The sequence below is a fragment of the Salvelinus alpinus genome, chromosome 1 (genome assembly GCF_045679555.1).
Source record: "Salvelinus alpinus chromosome 1, SLU_Salpinus.1, whole genome shotgun sequence".
In the NCBI taxonomy this organism is placed as follows: Eukaryota; Metazoa; Chordata; class Actinopteri; order Salmoniformes; family Salmonidae; genus Salvelinus; species Salvelinus alpinus.
This window is the reverse complement of record NC_092086.1, coordinates 82,257,958-82,276,695: the sequence shown is the minus strand read 5'-3', so window position 1 is coordinate 82,276,695 and position 18,738 is coordinate 82,257,958. Positions and strand designations below refer to the sequence as shown.

Here is an 18,738-nt window from a genome sequence, read left to right as displayed (position 1 = left end):
TGTGTCTGTGTCTGTGTCTGACTGAGGGATGTTGGGGTTCCTCTGCTCTCTTTCTCTCTGGCCACCAGGTCTCGTATCCGACGGGAGCTTTTCATCGAGGAGATCCAGCGAGGTGAGGGCGGCTCCCCGTCCACCAGGGCAGGCAAGGCCAGTGAGGGCGACAGCTGTGACGGTACTGAGTCAGATGGCACAGTGGAGGGCACACGCCCCGGCCACGAGCACCACCCGGCCTCAGAAGGCGAGGGCGGGTCCGACCACAGAGACGAGGGCACCACGTCAGCCACCGGCAGCAACACTGCAGGTACCAGCGGCCACCACAAGGGCGGCGCCCTGGACAGCCTGTTCAGCTTCCCCGAGAACACCCATGTTTCCTCTGCGTCTGTGGCCACCACCACTGCTGCCCGCAACCCCCGCGACAGCAGCCTGCGCAAGAAGAAAGCCGCCAACCTCAATAATATCATCCACCGCCTGGAGAAGGCTGCTGGTAAAGACGAGCCCCACGAGTGGGAGTTCTGATACGGTACCCCCTGCTGCTGGGGAGAGTGAGAGTTACTATTTTTCTAGTGCCCTGACTGCACAGTTCCAAGGCCAAGACTGGAGCAGTGCTGCCAGAGAAGAACTGGCATCTTTTACGAGTTTTCATATCAAAGAGGGTTCATAGATTTTTTTCACGAAGCGAAACAACAGCAACAACCTGGCTTTGTTTGGAGATAAAGCACTTAACAGCCCTGCTGGCCACAGGGCCCTAACACCACCGGCCAAAGGTGCGAAAGAGATGAAAGACACACAAAGGAGCGTCACTCCACAGGAGGAAACTGTCACGAGAAGCAATTATGTATTTTATTTGTGTGTGTGTGTGTGTGTGTGTGTGTGTGTGTGTGTGTGTGTGTGTGTGTGTGTGTGTGTGTGTGTGTGTGTGTGTGTGTGTGTGTGTGTGTGTGTGTTTCCCTTTGAGAGATTTATTCACCACCTCAAAGTTTTTCTAACCTTGTTCGCTCAGTGACTTTTCACATCTAGTAGACTAACTGTTACACTGTTTTCCCTTTTTTCTGTTTTCTAAGAGGTTCTTTCTCCTCATAACTCCATTGCAGTTCTTTGGCTATCTGATAGGATCGTCAAACAAAAAAAGAGAATGAAAAGCCAAGCATTTAGAAAATTAGTCTGCAGGAGAGGAGAACCCTTTCCCAAGCAATGTTCCTTTCTGTGCCCCAAAAGTTGCCATGTAATGGCACTGGAACTCTTAATATGCTATGGACTCTATTGAGAAAATAATTAACATTTTTATCAAATTATTTTTCTCCGCTGAGAAAGAAAAAATTCTTTATAGCAATTTGGTTGCCACTAAGAGATTGCACAGTCGGTCGACTTTAAACAATGCTATTTTAGATTCCAAAATTTTTGGGAAGGGTAAAATCTAAAGTGAAATACTCATTATCAGTTGAAAGGAACTTTGAAAAAAAAGTATCACTTTAATTCACAGTTTTTCAACGTACAACATAAAATGCAACGGTCATGTCAGGAAAAAGGAAAAATCTGAAAAACATCTTGTGGTAGCTTACTTTGTGTTCTTTCTCGTGAGTGATCTAGAAGCTCTTTGATAAGTAGTGTACATTTCTTTCATAGCTTTAACTGACTTCCGGGGGACGCCATTTTGGTGGCACCGGGAGCGTTTGTTTAATACACTCCATTTTAGGCCAAAATCAGGTTTGAGAAAAAAATAAAATAAACAAAAAAGTTGTATACAAGTTCATGGAGAGAAAAAAACAATTTCAGTCTAGATATTAAAAATAAAAAAAAGTTGCGAACTTGCTTTTTAACCTATTTTAACCACAAAAACCACACTATTAAGACCTCAGAACCAGGGTGTACAGTAGAGCCGACGGCCGCTGCACTTCACAGCCTGGCCCTCGGATGGGGAGGCTTGCGTTTCATTGGGTGAAAAAGCCAGGAGATGCACAGCTCACTTTACTGTATATTCCAAGCATCTGGCTCTTTTGCTCTCAACTCTTTACCTACGGTTGTGTGTATATATGTACATTGTAAAAAGACAGAAAAGAAAGAGAAGAAACCCCAGCTGTTGCGTGTCGGTCCTCACATGCGGTGCACTACGAGTCTGAGGAAGAGATGGACTCTCCTCTGCTTGAGTGTTCCCATACAGAGCTACAAGACTGACCTGGTCATGGTCAACCAGTCACACGTCCCTCCTTTAAAACCCTTTGACATATATTCTCCACAGGCTGCCATGTTGTGTTGCGCAGAGGTCAAGAGGTCAAATGTACGAAACAGTGCCAAGGCTTAGTAGAGATATTTCAAGGTACATTTTTACTAATTGAATAACCAATACCAAAGGTTATATCCAAAGTACTGCCGATGTGACATCCCCCATCCAATTTGGTTGTCTCTTTCAAAGTCAAGCTGATTCTCCCACCAATCTTGATGCGCTCACTCCTTATATTATGACCAGTTTTATGATCAATTCATGACTGTTACGTAGCATCTCCATTCTCCACTGGTCACAACAAGTCCTCTTACCTTCAGCTGTAACTCTTGGCCTGCCCCATGTGAATATATCTCAGAGGTTAAGATCACTTGACACGGGTCAATGGAAGAAAACAAAGACATTAGTTTTATACTTAACCCTCAACCCACCCTCCCTTCTCCAGATATGGTAGAACATTAGACCCCCCCCCCCCCCCCCGCACACATCGCAACCTCTTCCCTTTTCCCCCTTTCCTCCTCCTATGCCACAAGCTCACAGTGCCTGCCCGCCCACTGCCTCTCCCTGTGTGTTTGAGTGTGTGAGAGCACACACGCACGTGTACACAAGTAGGCGTGTGTGATTTTGTATCCACGTACCGTAAGAAGGGGGTGTGAGGGTGTGAGCGAGGACTAGCTTCCCTGCTCTGCCATACACACCCTTGAGTGTGTGTGTGTCTGTCTGTGTGTTTTATAAGTCTGTGTGGCTTTGATTTGTATTTACCTGCACACACATAGAGTGCACAACTGCCACCCTTTGTTTCTTCTAAGCTGTTTTCTAAATTATACGGCTTACGGCATAGCAGACTCACAAATACAGTAGGTCCCCTTTATTGCCATATTAAAGACAAGCAGTAGATCACTTCAACATAAAGTTTTTTGGTTTCATGTTTTTGTTATGCTTATTTATAGGTGCTGTATTTTACATTTTAATGTCTTATTTGATTTCTGTTCATTATTGTTGTTGTTATTATTGTATGGAAGGGACTATAAGGGGTCATATAATATTTTTTTTGACTGATAGACTGCCGGCAGTATTGGGTTATACGTACGAGATTTAGTTGTCATACATGTATATTTAGTGATCTTTGAAGACGTTTTGACAGTGTCATTTATGTTGTTTGAGCTGAAATGGGAGAGCAACCCATTATGGCATTATGGTGCATTCACCGTTCATGATTTGGTGCGTCTGTGCATTTCTATTTTCCTCTTTCATTTCAGCAAGCATGATTGAAATCAGGTTGACTTATATTCTATTTTGTACATTTTCCGTGTATTACTGAACCCAGCACAGGACCGAAGTTGTGGTGGGGCTCAAGAACCAGTAGCATCTGAAGGTCTGGAACTGCTGTCCTTTGGCATTACCTCTGAATCTGACACTTATCTTTTAAGATTTCCCAGCTTAATTTGAGATGAATAAAGTGAGGTAGATTTTATCTAAAATAAGCAGTGATCACATCACTATATATGTGCTTAGATCCAGCAAGAGTGTGACTTTGGCATTTCCTGTTTATTGGCCTATAAACTGGGATGCACTGGCTACATTTTGTGAAACTCTTAGTACTACGTACACCAACTATTTAGAAGATTCATATTTCCTCAATTATTATTTGCTAAATATAGGTTTAGTTCCTTCAGACAAAAAAACTGATCAAATGACATTTTTATACTAACAATAACACAAACAGCTGTGTAAAGCACAAGCACTACTGACCAAAAACCTCTTTAAAAAGGGGGGGAAGGCAACTTTACCTTAAAAGATTTAATTGCACGCTCATGAATATTTTCTATGCCGTTCTGACTTTACAATAAGTTTAGTCTTTAAAGAGATTATTGGATACTTTTTTAAATTGTGAGCATTTGGAACACAATTGGGTCCTGAATGGCTGCTGCTCAGCTGCCCCTCCTACAGCGAAGCTGGTGGTGATTGGATCACCTCTGGAGGGGAGTGATGTTAGCACACTGTTAAAAAGCCCTGTGTCCTGCATGGTTCCAAACCACGCTCCCTCAAGTGACACACTGCCAGTCTGGCTAAGCCACAGCAGTCCCTATCAGCTGGTTACACTTTTCTACTGAAGTTCATTGAAAAAATGTGATCGATTGAACATAAACAAAAAAATCAAGGAGTGTTGATCTTTTGATAAAAGCACAAGTACATCAACAAGTTTAAGCAAAAAATAATGGTATTTATATATAATGGCTTTTGACACGTAAAGCTTAAATTGATCATACCCAAAAACATTACCTTTCAAAAAAGGTATTGATCTTTTAGCACTATTAAAGAGACACCTTAGCACTTAACCGTCTACAAGCCTTTTCCTTCAGTCTATCTTTTCATAGGATTGCCTTTGCCTTAGAGTGATCCAGACCAAAGTGTTGATATTATTTTCAGGATTGCTCATAAACGAATGCAGTAAGCTGGCTCGGTCTCTTGGACTGAAGTCTTGCGCCCATCCCATCGTCGTTCTCATGAGACTTTTCATCACCGGTCTCCAAGTCTTGTGCAGGCACCACATGGAAACAAGCAATCATTTTGATTGGTCTCCCACATGCTGCGTCTTCAACGCAGCTTTTGACATCTGTAGCAAAGTTGTTTTGTCTGGAAATACTTCACTGCTGTTGAACAAAGGGGGGCCAGTTCTGTGACTGTCTACAGTCCTGGGCTGGCTCCTCCAGAGGTGATGCCAAGGCAGACTCTTGTAGGCCACAGATTTAGTAGGAGGTCCACAATCAAAAGCCCCCCACGCAGATAGTTGGTATGGCCCTCATTAAGAACGATGCAGGCTTGAGTGTCTGGTAGAGGCACTAATGAAATGGAGTTGATCAACAGTATGTGAGGGTCCCAGAGGGATTTCACTTTGATACTATTACTAACATGTCAAGTTGTGCTGTAATGATGTCAACTGTTCCCAGCTATTGCCCGGTTAGAACAGGCGACATACCTGACAGGCAGTGCTTTTTGATTGGGAGTTGAATTTGTGTGGATTTGTTTTCCTTTATCTGTTTCTCATTTGATGCTAATTGAAGATTTGAACAGGAGTTCTCTCACTTTTCTCCCCAAATTATGTTCTGCTGTCAGTCATTTTGGAAACATTGCATGTATACTGAACAAAAATATAAATGCAACATGCAACAATTTCAAAGATTATACTGAGGTACAGTTCATATAAGGAAATCAGTCAATTTAAAGAAATGCATTTGGTCCTAATCTATAGATTTCATGACTGGGCATGGGTGCAACCATGGGTGGGCCTTGGAGGGCATAGGCCCACCCACTGGGGAGCCAGGCCCAGCCAATCAGAATGAGTTTTTCCCCACAAAAGGGCTTTATTACAGACCAAAATCGTCCTCAACACCCCCACCTCCCCCTCAGGCGATCCTGCAGGTGAAGAAGCCGAATGTGGAGTTAGTGGGCTGGCGTGGTTACACGTGGTCTGCTGTTGTGAGGCCATATGGACGCACTGCCAAATTCTCTAAAACAACATTGGAGGCAGCTTATGGTAGACAAATTAACATTCTCTGGCAACAGCACTGGTGGACATACCTGCAGTCAGCATGCCAATTGCACGCTCCCTCAAAACTTGAGACATCTATGGCATTGTGTTGTGTGACAACAACTGCACATTTTAAAGTGGCCTTTTATTGTCCCCAGCACAAGGTGCACCTGTGTAATGATCAAGCTGTTTAATCAGCTTCTTGATAGGCCACACCTGTCAGGTGGATGGATTATCTTTGCAAATGAGAAATGCTCACTAACAGGGCTGTAAACAAATTTGTGTACAAAGTTTGAGAGAGATAAGCTTTTTGTGCGAATGGAACATTTCTGGGATTTTTTTATTTCAGCTCATGGGACCAACATATTTCATGTTGTGTTTATATTTTTGTTCAGTGTAGTTTGGTCTTTTGGCCCAGAGGGAAATGTTTTTGATCAACCATCATGAACTTTAATTGGATTTTATTATTCATAGGTCAATGTGTTTTGGATTATTATTTTATCGTGATCATTAAAGGGGGGTTGTGCACTCTGAGCTAATGGAAGTCATTCTGGTTGTAGTAGAATCAAAAGTGCTTGAATTTGTTTTTACCTTTTCCCAGTTTTCAAACCGTCTGAATGTCATTGGTTGTTGTTGATGTATACCACACCTCTTTTCCCTGTAGGTTTGGTTCACATATATGACATTGCTTTGTCAGACTCCAGTATTCAAGGACACAATGCTCCTAGAGGCCACAGTCATGGAAATAAAGCTGATTACAAAGGCACAGAACATAGACACGGACTGATATAACACACCAATACATGAGCAATACAACTTCTGAAAGAGGACCAAATCAGGCTTGACTACCTGTCTGTGAGTTATTGTCTATCACATGTCCATGTAAAGATCATATAGAACAGGCTACTCTTATCAGTCACAAGTTAATAAAGTGTTTATGTTGTAGGGAGTCCAAGAGCTAGAGGTCGATCCTCTTTTCTCTGCTCCTGTTCATGTGTATATTTCTGCTTTTGACAGGGAAAGGTTTTCTTTAAGTGTTGGTCAGTTTTGTAGACACAGAGTTGTCTGTAGCTTTCTGAATGAACGGGTAAGATTCTGAGTATCATGAAGAATTAGTGGATGGGATTTCAGTGGAACCCTGGAGGAAGCACCCAAAGCTACACTGGTTTATACAGTACAGAGGGCATTTTGCATGTGTTTGTGCAGTTTTTTTGTGCTACAATTCCCTTCTGTGTTTTCATGTTATTTTTCTGTTGCTAAGAAAAACACAGTTTGTTCCATTCGAGTCCAATGTTCAGTTAAACAGTGTATAATTTGTTGCAGAATCTATATGATTCTTTTGGACGAATTTCAGGAATTTGCCCTTTGCAAATATTTTTCTATAGAACTAAAGCAGATTGCTATCAATATTATATACACTGTCATATAAAATTGTACAGATGAAATATATCCTTATAGCAAGTTGTTAAGCATTACTATGGGTTTGTTTTTTGTTATTACTGTCAACGTATTGGTAGTTCTCTCTGTAGGGTTTGTGTCCATTAGGTTTTAAATTTTTTCTTTTTATATTAGGACTACGAAAGCCTCACACTTCTGTAAGATCGACTACAAGCATTGTTGCAGAAGTTTTAGCATTAGCCAGCGTTGGTCTCATGGTGTTTGTGTATCATTAATTCACATTTCTAATATGACCCTTCAATCATTTCATAACCTTGCGGTATTTGTGAGACAAACTTTAACCTAGTACACATTAAGACCAATGCCTTGATTCTCATAGAAGCATATACAGAATCATATAATGTCATTGTACATCACCACCCCCAATCTATACTTACTTTTATTTATACTATATACACTCCTTTTGCCTTATTGGATCTCCTTATTCAATGTCAAGAGCCACTGGTAGTGACAAAAGATTTTTGACAATGTTTGCCAAAAGTTTGATGAAAATCTGGATTCATTTGCTTTTGATTTGCCTTCCCATTTTTATTGACGATTTGATTTGAACATGAATACGTTTCATTCTTACTCTCGTATCTTTTTGTTTGTGTTTAGTCTCAGAAGTCAGCCAGGGACAGTAGGCTTATTGTGATTGTGAGGAGTCAGAAGTGGCATGTTAATAGAGTTTAAATGCCAGTGACGTTGGAAATGGAGACTATAAAAATGGTCAACAACAACAGCATTAATCATGTCATATTCAATTTGGATTATGTAAGTAAGGTTCATAATACTCTATGCATTACAGGTCAACCAATGTCCATTGAATCCATCACTCAGTGGTAGTTGACATATAGGTTACAATGAATAACTAACTATATGATACATTTTTACATTGACTAACAGTTGGTTGTGTTCCATGGGTTTTGAACCATTCTCGACCAACTCCAAATGGACAACTCATTTGGCTCCCTATAGTTGACAACCAATATTGTGTTTTTTGAAAGCTGCGTTTTTAGCGCTTTAGTGAAGGAATCATGATAGAACTACATCACCCACAGTCCTTTGCTGCTACCTTGCTGTCTAGTCAAATGAGAATATGTTATGATGGCATTGTCTAAGACCTATATAAGATGGGTGTCCATGGAGTCCCCTCCCTCAGTTCAGATCTGTCTCCATACTCACATTTACATGCTCCCAAAGCCTCAACTGACTATGAATTTAGAACCAGACAAATTGTTTCTAAACTGCTGAAGTCATCAAGTTTGTCTTGGTTTCTCAACTCCAATTCACCTTTGTTTAGCCATGTGCTATATCCGAGTCTAGGATAATTGATTTTAAATGTCGTATAATCTGATTCTCATTGACTAATTTCGTTCAGAACAAAGCTAGCCATACTCGCCAATGGTTCAGGCTCCTCGCCTTTACTATTAATTACCCTACCAGGTTTATAAGCAACCTTTATTTTCAGCTGATGAGTTTGAAACTGGGACTCTACTTTTACCAAGCATTTGGAGTAGTATGAGAGTGTGTACCCACTCTCTCCTTCAAAGTGCCAGAGGTCTCCAACTTTCTTGTGTTTGGTCAGGCTGCCATCTCACTATCAGTTTATCTACTGTAATGTCAAGTTGCTGACTTTCAGTACATTGTATATATTATCTGAATATACATAGGTCATGTTGTTGGTCAAATGTCATTCAATAGCAGAACTTGAGAATGCCTGTTAAAATATACCAGTGTTTCCCAACTCCAGTGATCCAGTACCTCCAACAGTACACATCTTTGTTGTAGTCCTGGACAAGCACACCTGATTCAACTTGTCAACTAATCATCAAGCCCTCAATTAATTTAATCTACAACAAAAATGTGTGCTGTTAGGTGTACTCGAGGAGTTGGGAAACACTGCTATAGATACTAGATCTTTGGAAATAATTGAGACGAACAGGTTTTTTGTTTGTTTGCTTTTCCTTAAATGGGTGGAAGAAGATCAAGATTTTATACCGTATTGTTTGATTCTTTTTCCCCTGCTGGAGAGACCTTTAAGTCCCTTGAATAATAAGTTTATTGCAGAGCTCTTGTTTTGGCAAAATAAATGCCAGTATGATTGGAGACCTTAGTTGTACAGATATGGCTTCCATAGACATTTGATTTGTGCAATTTCATTTATTTTGAAGGTTATGTGATTAGTTTTTTTTAGACCAAACTTCACATTGAAGCTACCCTATGTTGCAAAATATTTTTTTTAAATCCCTTCAACCAAAAAAACTGTCTTTCTCAACGAAGAGTTGGCACTTCGAACTGAAGAGTTACAGCGCAATTCACTTTTTCTCCAACTTTTTCTCGAATTCTAGCTTGACATGGGGTAAAATGACACCCAGTGGGGCTTTAGGCATTCATATGACGTTGTGTGTGTATATGTGTGTGGCGCGTTGAGCGGCTCTTATGCAGTTAAGGGCTGCAGTTTCCTTATCTTTTAGTTTGTGTCCTCTCTTTTTACTGACTGCTTTTGAAGTGAGGAAAACTCCCACCGTCTCAGCTGGTCTAATTGTCTCTCTCAAAGCTCAGGTGGAAACTACTTTTAGCAGAGTCCTTGTCACTATCACTGGCCACAACAGTGCTCTTCCTCCCCCTCTTCAGTCCAGAGAGAGGTGTAGCTAGTTGCTGTCCGCTGATATATTTTTCTATGACGTGATTCTAGGCCTCATGATCATTGGCAATGAGAGGGTGACTCTTCCTTCACAGAAAAAAAGTATCTCTTCCAGTTTCAGTTGTTCTCTCATTTGTTGTTTTCATCTGGTTCCTTTTTATTTGGTCATTTAAGTCATGTAGTCTGTTCTCAGCACTGTAAAACAGTCCCTATAGAATATGGAGAGGCAATATCACTGTATGAAACTCACAATGTATTATTGTTGTTATTATTATTGTTATTATTATTCACTAGCACCCTAGGTGTGATAATTGAAGTAAATATCTTTTATACAAACACAAAGTTAGTATGGTGTCTTTTTTTCCTATAATGTTACTCTTTGACGTTGTTCGGTCTGTTGCATGTTATTAACAAGTATAAACAGTTTTACATAGTGCATTCGGAAAGTATTCAGACCCCTTGACTTTTTCCACTATTTGTTATTCTAAAATTGATAAAATAAAAAATGTTTCTCATCAATCTACACACAATATCCCACAATGAAAGTGAAAACAGGTTTTTAGAAATGTTTACAAATGTATTATTTTATTTTATTACCTTATTTACATGAGTATTCAGACTCTTTGCTATGAGAATCGAAATTGAGCTCAGGTGCATCCTGTTTCCGTTCATCATCCTTGATGAATGGAACTGGCCCGACGCTCTAACCACTAGGCTACCTGCCGCCCTATATAAAGGCAAAAAGGCAATATTTGAACAAAGTATGAGCCTTTATTAATAATCTACTGGAGAACCATTTTGGGTTGAAGTATAATTTATGTATGAGTGAAGCTTTTAGTGAGAGATTTAATGCTTTATTATTTAATCATTTAGCCCCCTAAACTCATATTCATTATAAATAGGCATGTTTAATTTTGTCTGGCTTTGCATTCCAATATTTTTTTGCTCATATGATTTTTTTTTTAACTAGTTATCTGGAGTAGGCAGTGCCATTAGTAAGTAAACTGTTATAGGAGTTAATAAAATTCCATGAATAGACAAGTATTTACCTCTCCATGGTTGCAGAATCTTATCTATTTTTGCAAACTTTCTATTGAAGTTGGTTGTGGTAAGTTAATTTATGTTTTGAGATATGAATACCAAGTATGTCTACTTCACAATCTGTCTATTTAATTGGTAAACCAGGGGCGCAACTTTCACTGTCATTGATACAAAACGAGGCGGCGGTGTGCTTTAGGACCATGCGGACGCCACCGAGCAGTCGGGTAGGCGGTTTGGAATGTTTATCCAACTGGATTAAAAAATATGTCCCCCCCACTTCTAAAACCAAAGTTGAACCCCAGTGGTAAACTATAAGGTAGTGTAAACATTGTATTTTAATGATCCAATACGCAATATAGTACACTTGTCATAATTAGGTTTAAGTCCAGAGGCTATAAAAGTGTTCAAGATCTTCATTGAGACTGTGCAGGGATCCAGACTTAAGAAAAAACTTGAGTAACTCCTGGATTTCTAACTCCTTGATGTTCTTGTTGGATCTAATTTTAATAGCTAGCATTTCGATGGCCATAATAAATAGATATGGAGACAACGGACAGCCTTAACACTGCACACTGCCCTATCCCATCTGGACAAGAGGAATACCTATGTAAGAATGCTGTTCATTGACTATAGCGCAGTATTCAACACCAGCGTACCCTCCAAGCTCATCATTAAGCTTGAGGCCCTGGGTCTCAACCCTGACCTGTGCAATTGCGTCCTGGACTTTCTGACGGGCCGCCCCCAGGTGGTGAAGGTAGGAAACAACATCTCCACTTCGCTTATCCTCAACACTGGGGCCCCACAAGGGTGCATGCTTAGCCCCCTCCTGTACTCCCTCTTCACACAGGACTGCGTGGCCATGCACGCCTCCAACTCAATCATCAAGTTTGCAGACGACACAACAGTAGTAGGCTTGATAACCAACAACGACGACACAGCCTACAGGGAGGAGGTGAGGGCTCTCGGAGTGTGTTGTCAGGAAAATAACCTCTTACTCAATGTCAACAACTTTGGAAGTATGCTTGGGGTCATTGGAAGACCCATTTGCGACCAAGCTTTAACTTCCTGACTGATGTCTTGAGATGTTGCTTCAATATATCCACACAATTTTCCTCCCTCATGATGCCATCTATTTTGTGAAGTGCACCAGTCCCTCCTGCAGCAAAGCACCCCCACAACATGATGCTTCCAACCCTGTGCTTCACGGCTGGGATGGTGTTCTTCGGCTTGCAAGCGTCCCCCTTTTTCCTCCAAACATTACGATGGTCATTATGGCCAAACAGTTCTATTTTTGTTTCATCAGACCAGAGGACATTTCTCCAAAAAGTACGATCTTTGTCCCCATGTGCAGTTGTAAACCGTAGTCTGTTTTTTTTATGGCGGTTTTGGAGCAGTGGCTTCTTCCTTGCTTAGCGGCCTTTCAGGTTATGTCGATATAGGACTGGTTTTACTGTGGATATAGATACTTTTGTACCTGTTTCCTCCAGCATCTTCACAAGGTCCTTTGCTGCTGTTCTGGGATTGATTTGCACTTTTCGCACCAAAGTACGTTCATCTCTAGGAGACAGAGCGCGTCTCCTTCCTGAGCGGTATGACGGCTGCGTGGTCCCATGGTGTTTATACTTGTGTACTATTGTTTGTACAGAGGAACGTGGTACCTTCAGGCGTTTGGACATTTCTCCCAAGGATGAACCAGACTTGTGGAGGTCTACAATTTTTTTTCCTGAGGTCTTGGCTGATTTCTTTAGATTTTCCAATGATGTCAAGCAAAGAGGCACTAAGTTTGAAGGTCGGCCTTGAAATATATCTACAGGTACACCTCCAATTGACTCAAATTATGTCAATTAGCCAATCAGAAGCTTCTAAAGCCATGACATTTTCGGGAATTTTCCAAGCTGTTTAAAGGCACAGTCAACTTAGTGTATGTAAACTTCTGACCCACTGGAATTGTGATACAGTGAAATAATCTGTCTGCAAACAATTGTTGGAAAAATTACTTGTGTCATGCACAAAGTAGATGTCCTAACCGATTGCCAAAACTATAGTTTGTTAACAAGAAATTTGTGGAGTGGTTGAAAAACAAGTTTTAATGACTCCAACTTATGTGTATGTAAACTTCCGACTTCAATATTTTTATTCCATTCCTTTACTTAGATTTGTGTGTATTAGGTATTTGTTGTGGAATTGTTAGATATTACTGTTAAATATTGCTGCACTGTCGGAACTAGAAGCACAAGCATTTTGCTACACTCGCAATAACATCTGCTAACCATGTGTATGTGACCAATACAATTTGATTCGATTTGAAGGGATACATACATTTTACTTACAATCGACACTGACACAGCCGTGGCACGATAGCAAAGAAGACGTGCAGTACTGACAATCTAGAGCGAGTAAACCTGCAAAACCAACCCTCTCTCCACCCACACACGTTGTTTTTATTCCAGGCTGTTTTACACAGTCCTATATCACTAGGATCAAGAATATAGGGATAGTGTATATAGCTCATGTACAAATATAATTTACTTCTCGCTAAGAGAAGTACTTCCATAGGCCAGTTATCGTGTTGGGTCTGGCGTTAACTTTTTAATCAGTTTAACCCAGTGTTAACCAGCCAGCTGGAAACACTTGAGTAAATGAGGAATACAAAACATATTTAAAGCAGGTGCTCCCACACAGGTGTGGTTCTTGAGTTAATTAAACAATTAACATCCCATCATGCTTAGGGTCATTATTATTTTGGCTAACCATGGCTAGAAGAAGATATCTCAATGAATATGAAAGAGTGTAATAGGGGGTTTAAAAGCTGAAAGAGTGGAATAAAGGAGAATATGGGGTTTAATAGTTGTGTGTGTTAGTCTCAGTCACCAGATCTCAACTCAATTGAACACTTGTGGGAGATTCTGGAGCAGGCCTGAGACAGCGTTTTCAAACACCAACAAAAATGAATGATAGAAGTTCTCCTGGAAGACTGGTGTCACATCCTTCAAATAGAGTTCCAGACACTAGTAGAATCTATGTCGAGGTGCATTGAAGCTGTTCTGGCGGCTCGTGGCCCAACACCCTATTAAGACACTTTATGTTGCCGTTTCTTTATTTTGTCAGTTCCATTTATATGTGGCAGTTAGAGCTGCACATTGCTCTTTGCCACAGACTATGGCAAAATTGACACAAATGCTTATTGCTATAAAGTAGAAAATGCTGACGTACTTAATTATGTTCAATCACTATGACCTTGACCTTTTGTCAATATTCCAGCAGTCTGAATTGGATTTTCTGAGATGAAAAAATATGTATCTCAGCATCTACTCAAGTATTTTTTTCAAGGTTTGGCTCAAATATGCACAATTAAATGGCCTAGGACCCAGTGAAGCATTGAATCATTGGTGACCTCTGACCAGAAGTTGAAAAATGTATCTTTCTCTCATTTGGATTGCCGACCCCTGGTTTAGAAGGTAGAACTGAAGGACTATGGGACTGGGGGAACATGGGGCTGAGGGAACTGAGGGAACATGGGGCTGAGGGAACAGAGGGAACATGGGGCTGAGGGAACAGAGGGAACATGGAGCTGAGGGAACAGAGGGAACATGGGGCTGAGGGCACAGAGGGAACATGGGGCTGAGGGCACAGAGGGAACATGGGGCTGAGGGCACAGAGGGAACATGGAGCTGAGGGCACAGAGGGAACATGGGGCTGAGGGCACTGAGGGAACATGGGGCTGAGGGAACATGGGGCTGAGGGCACAGAGGGAACATGGGGCTGAGGGCACAGAGGGAACATGGGGCTGAGGGAACAGAGGGAACATGGGGCTGAGGGAACATGGGGCTGAGGGAACATGGGACTGAGGGAACATGGGACTGAGGGAACATGGGACTGAGGGAACATGGGGCTGAGGGAACATGGGGCTGAGGGAACTGAGGGAACATGGGGCTGAGGGGACTGAGGGAACATGGGGCTGAGGGAGAATGGGGCTGAGGGAACATGGTGCTGAGGGAACATGGTGCTGAGGGAACATGGGGCTGAGGGAACATGGGGCTGAGGGAACTGAGGGAACATGGGGCTGAGGGAACATAGGGTAAGGGGGCTGAGGGAACATAGACATGGTCCCATGTCATGTCAGGGGTTTGACTGAAGCTACATAAGGTGTTTCCAAATAGTCTACTTGGTATATTTAGTCTTAACTCTACAGCTTTCCACCCTAGAAACTATACGCAATAAAACTGACTGTGACCTCAGCTTATTACACAGCACAGTATGTTACACATGAGTTACTAAGGGTACATATGTATTCCTTCATATGTAACTCAACCATCTGTTTCCCAACAACACAGGAAGTAGCATCTGTGATGTGCTTAATGATCCTTGGTGACCCTTGACCTATTCCTCCTCTCCTGGTCCTGTGGGTCTCTGGACGACAGGAGATGGTAGTGAGGGTCTCCATATACAGGAAGTAGTCTAAAGACTGCTGGATTATTCATAGAGCCTCTTGAAGACCCTTCAACTATATCTAGCACTTCCCATCAAATCCCCGAGCTGACAAGGTTAAACTCTGTCGTTCTCCCCCTGAGCAAGGCAGTTAACCCACTGTTCCCCGGGCGCCGAAGACATGGATGTCGATTAAGGCAGCCCTCCGCACCAGTATGATTCAGAGGGGTTGGGTTAAATGCGGAAGAGACATTTTAGTTTACTGCATTCAGTTGTACAACTGACTAGGTATCCCCCTTTCCCTTTTACCATCAATCTATATAACGATAGCAGTACTCTTGTCATAGTTAGTCGGTCTACTGTAAGTCGCTCTGGATAAAAATGTAGCCCACTCACAACAACTTAAATTGCGAAGAGTCGTGAAAGTTACATAGGGATCGGTTTCGGCAAACGGATGAGGTACAAACTAAACCAGCGTCAATATGGTATATTTTCCTGATGGCATATTTATGTTTGCATAACTGTCCAATTTGCCTCCAGTGCTACTGTAGCAGTTTGGATTTCCATCTCCACAGACAGATCTGGTTTCCTCCTCATGGATCAAGGAAAGCTCTGATTTCTGTGCTGTGAATGTGTCTCTGTGTGATAGACTGGGCTGTATAACATCAGGAGTCTGGGGTTACATCGCTATCACTGAGAGCCTTCAGTACATCATTACAGACACACACAGCCTCCCTGGGTGCACCCACCATCTCACTCAGGGTACTGTACACACAGATCTGGGATCAGCTATTTACGTTGCTGATTCAAATTCGGCCTGAAGGACCATGCAGAGTGACATCTTGTAAGGGTGGTCTCCGAAAGGGGTCTCTGTTTCAATAGGGTTTTATATAAACTCAATCCCAACCAATTGTTTGGAAAACTGTCCTTGGATCAGCTTGTAAAGGTTTGTCTTACCACACACTTTCAAAACTGTATGGTGGTGCCTTTTTTTCACTCTACATCGAAACAGTTCGTTTCATTGTACCAAATATCAACTTAGTAGGTACACTGTAGGTCTGTAATATCATGAAAACACAGGTAAGTTGATAACAAAATATATAAAGTAGTCTATAGTAGCCATCATAATAACATGGATTTGGTCACTGGGAATCATTGTGTTCATTCAAAGGCAACAGGAAGTAGGTCTAAAGCAATTATGTTATACACCAACACAACATACAGTATCAGTGAAGGCTGAGGTTGAGCTGGCTTGATCATTCAATATGCAGCCAGCAGAGAGCACTGTAGTACCATTTCAGGATTATTCTCATTAGCTTGGTTACCATCCAATTTGCGACACATTTTCATGCGAATAGTCTAAAATCGGCATAAAACAAAATGCGTATTTTCCCACCAGAGATGTTTCCATCAAACGGACTTTTTGCGGATAAAAGGCTGTGCGTGATGACATAAAAAGCGAAATGCGATGCAATCGCTTTTTCAACTCTACTGCTCGTTTTGTCAACAAATCCGTTGCATTAAATAGCATGTGCCCACTGGTCTTGGCACATGCGCTCTAGCCAACAATTTGCATATACAGTGCGGACAAACTACCTATATCATGAGATTATTATGGGCAAGAGCGATATTTGTATTTGTCAAAAGGCAGCCAAGCATCGGTCATCATGTCACCAGAATAAGACCTTCGATATTTATTGGAAAGGAGCATCAAACTCATCACCTTGCAGACTCACTACCCACCCTGTGAAGTTCATCATAATTGATTTAATCTGTAGCCTAATAAACTGCATGCTTTTGCTTTCCCGGGTCGTAGTGGGAGGAACACACAACATATCATCGCGTGACACCAAGTTAACTTCGATATCATAAAGGCGTTTCCACAGAAATTACTTTCATAATTAATTTGACCGACTAAAAAATAACCCACCATATCGAATGTAAGGATTTATAAAATTGTACAGGAATTTCATTTTCCCATCTTCATGACTTTTTTAATGCGCCAGGTAATTCAACAGCATGAAATGGTTGGATGGAAAACTGGTTACTGTTAAATTATTTTCATAAATGAACTCAGCAAAAAAATAAACTTCCTCTCACTGTCAACTGCGTTTATTTTCAGCAAACTTAACATGTGTATATATTTGTATGAACATAAGATTCAACAACTGAGACATAAACTGAACAAGTTCCACAGACATGTGACTAACAGAAATGGAATAATGTGTCCCTGAACAAAGGGGGGGTCAAAATCAAAAGTAAGTCAGTATCTGGTGTGGCCACCAGTTGCATTAAGTACTGCAGTGCATCTCCTCCTCATGGACTGCACCAGATTTGCCAGTTCTTGCTGTGAGATGTTATCCCCCTCTTCCACCAAGGCACCTGCGGGTTCGTGGACATTTCTGGGGGGAATGGCCCTAGCCCTCACCCTCCAATCCAACAGGTCCCAGACGTGCTCAATGGGATTGAGATCCGGGCTCTTCACTGGCCATGGCAGAACACTGACATTCCTGTCTTGCAGGAAATCACGCACAGAACGAGCAGTATGGCTGGTGGCATTGTCATGCTGGAGGGTCATGTCAGGATAAGCCTGCAGGAAGGGTACCACATGAGGGAGGAGGATGTCTTCCCTGTAACACACAGCGTTGAGATTGCCTACAATGACAACAAGCTCAGTCTGATGATGCTGTGACACACCGCCCCCAGACCATGACAGACCCTCCACCTCCAAATCGATCCCGCTCCAGAGTACAGGCCTCGGTGTAACGCTCATTCCTTCGATGATAAACGCGAATCCGACCATCACCCCTGGTGAGACAAAACCGTGACTCGTCAGTGAAGAGAACCTTTTGCCAGTCCTGTCTGGTCCAGCGACGGTGGGTTTGTGCCCATAGGCGACGTTGTTGCCAGTGATGTCTGGTGAGGACCTGCCTTACAACAGGCCTACAAGCCCTCAGTCCAGCCTCTCTCAGCCTATTGCGGAGAGTCTGAGCACTGATGGAGGGATTGTGTGTTCCTGGTGTAACTCGGGCAGTTGTTGTTGCCATCCTGTACCTGTCCCATAGGTGTTTTGTTCGGATGTACCGATCCTGTGCAGGTGTTGTTACATGTGGCCTGCCACTGCGAGGACAATCAGCTGTCCGTCCTGTCTCCCTGTAGCGCTGTCTTAGGCGTCTCACAGTACGGAAATTGCAATTTATTGCCCTGGCCACATCTGCAGTCCTCATGCCTCCTTGCAGCATGCCTAAGGCACATTCACGCAGATGAGCATGGACCCTGGCCATCTTTCTTTTGGTGTTTTTCAGAGTCAGTAGAAAGGCCTCTTTAGTGTCCTAAATTTTTCATAACTGTGACCTTAATTGCCTACCGTCTGTAAGCTGTTAGTGTCTTAAAGACCGTTCCACAGGTGCATGTTCATTAAGTGTTTATGGTTCA

At 42.1% G+C, this 18,738-nt stretch overlaps 1 protein-coding gene across 8 annotated transcripts in view; it reads left to right on the top strand.

Annotated features, from left to right (window-relative positions):
• The window catches only part of LOC139531724 (homeobox protein cut-like 1), a 243,665-nt gene extending 233,489 nt beyond the window's left edge, over positions 1-10,176 (top strand). For all 8 annotated transcript variants that reach the window (XM_071328489.1, XM_071328508.1, XM_071328468.1 and 5 more), the window contains one exon: positions 69-10,176. In XM_071328489.1, the coding sequence (XP_071184590.1) occupies positions 69-516 (448 nt within the window). In that variant the 3' untranslated portion in view covers positions 517-10,176. The remainder of the gene's footprint in view (positions 1-68) is intronic.
• Positions 10,177-18,738: the final 8,562 nt, after the last annotated feature.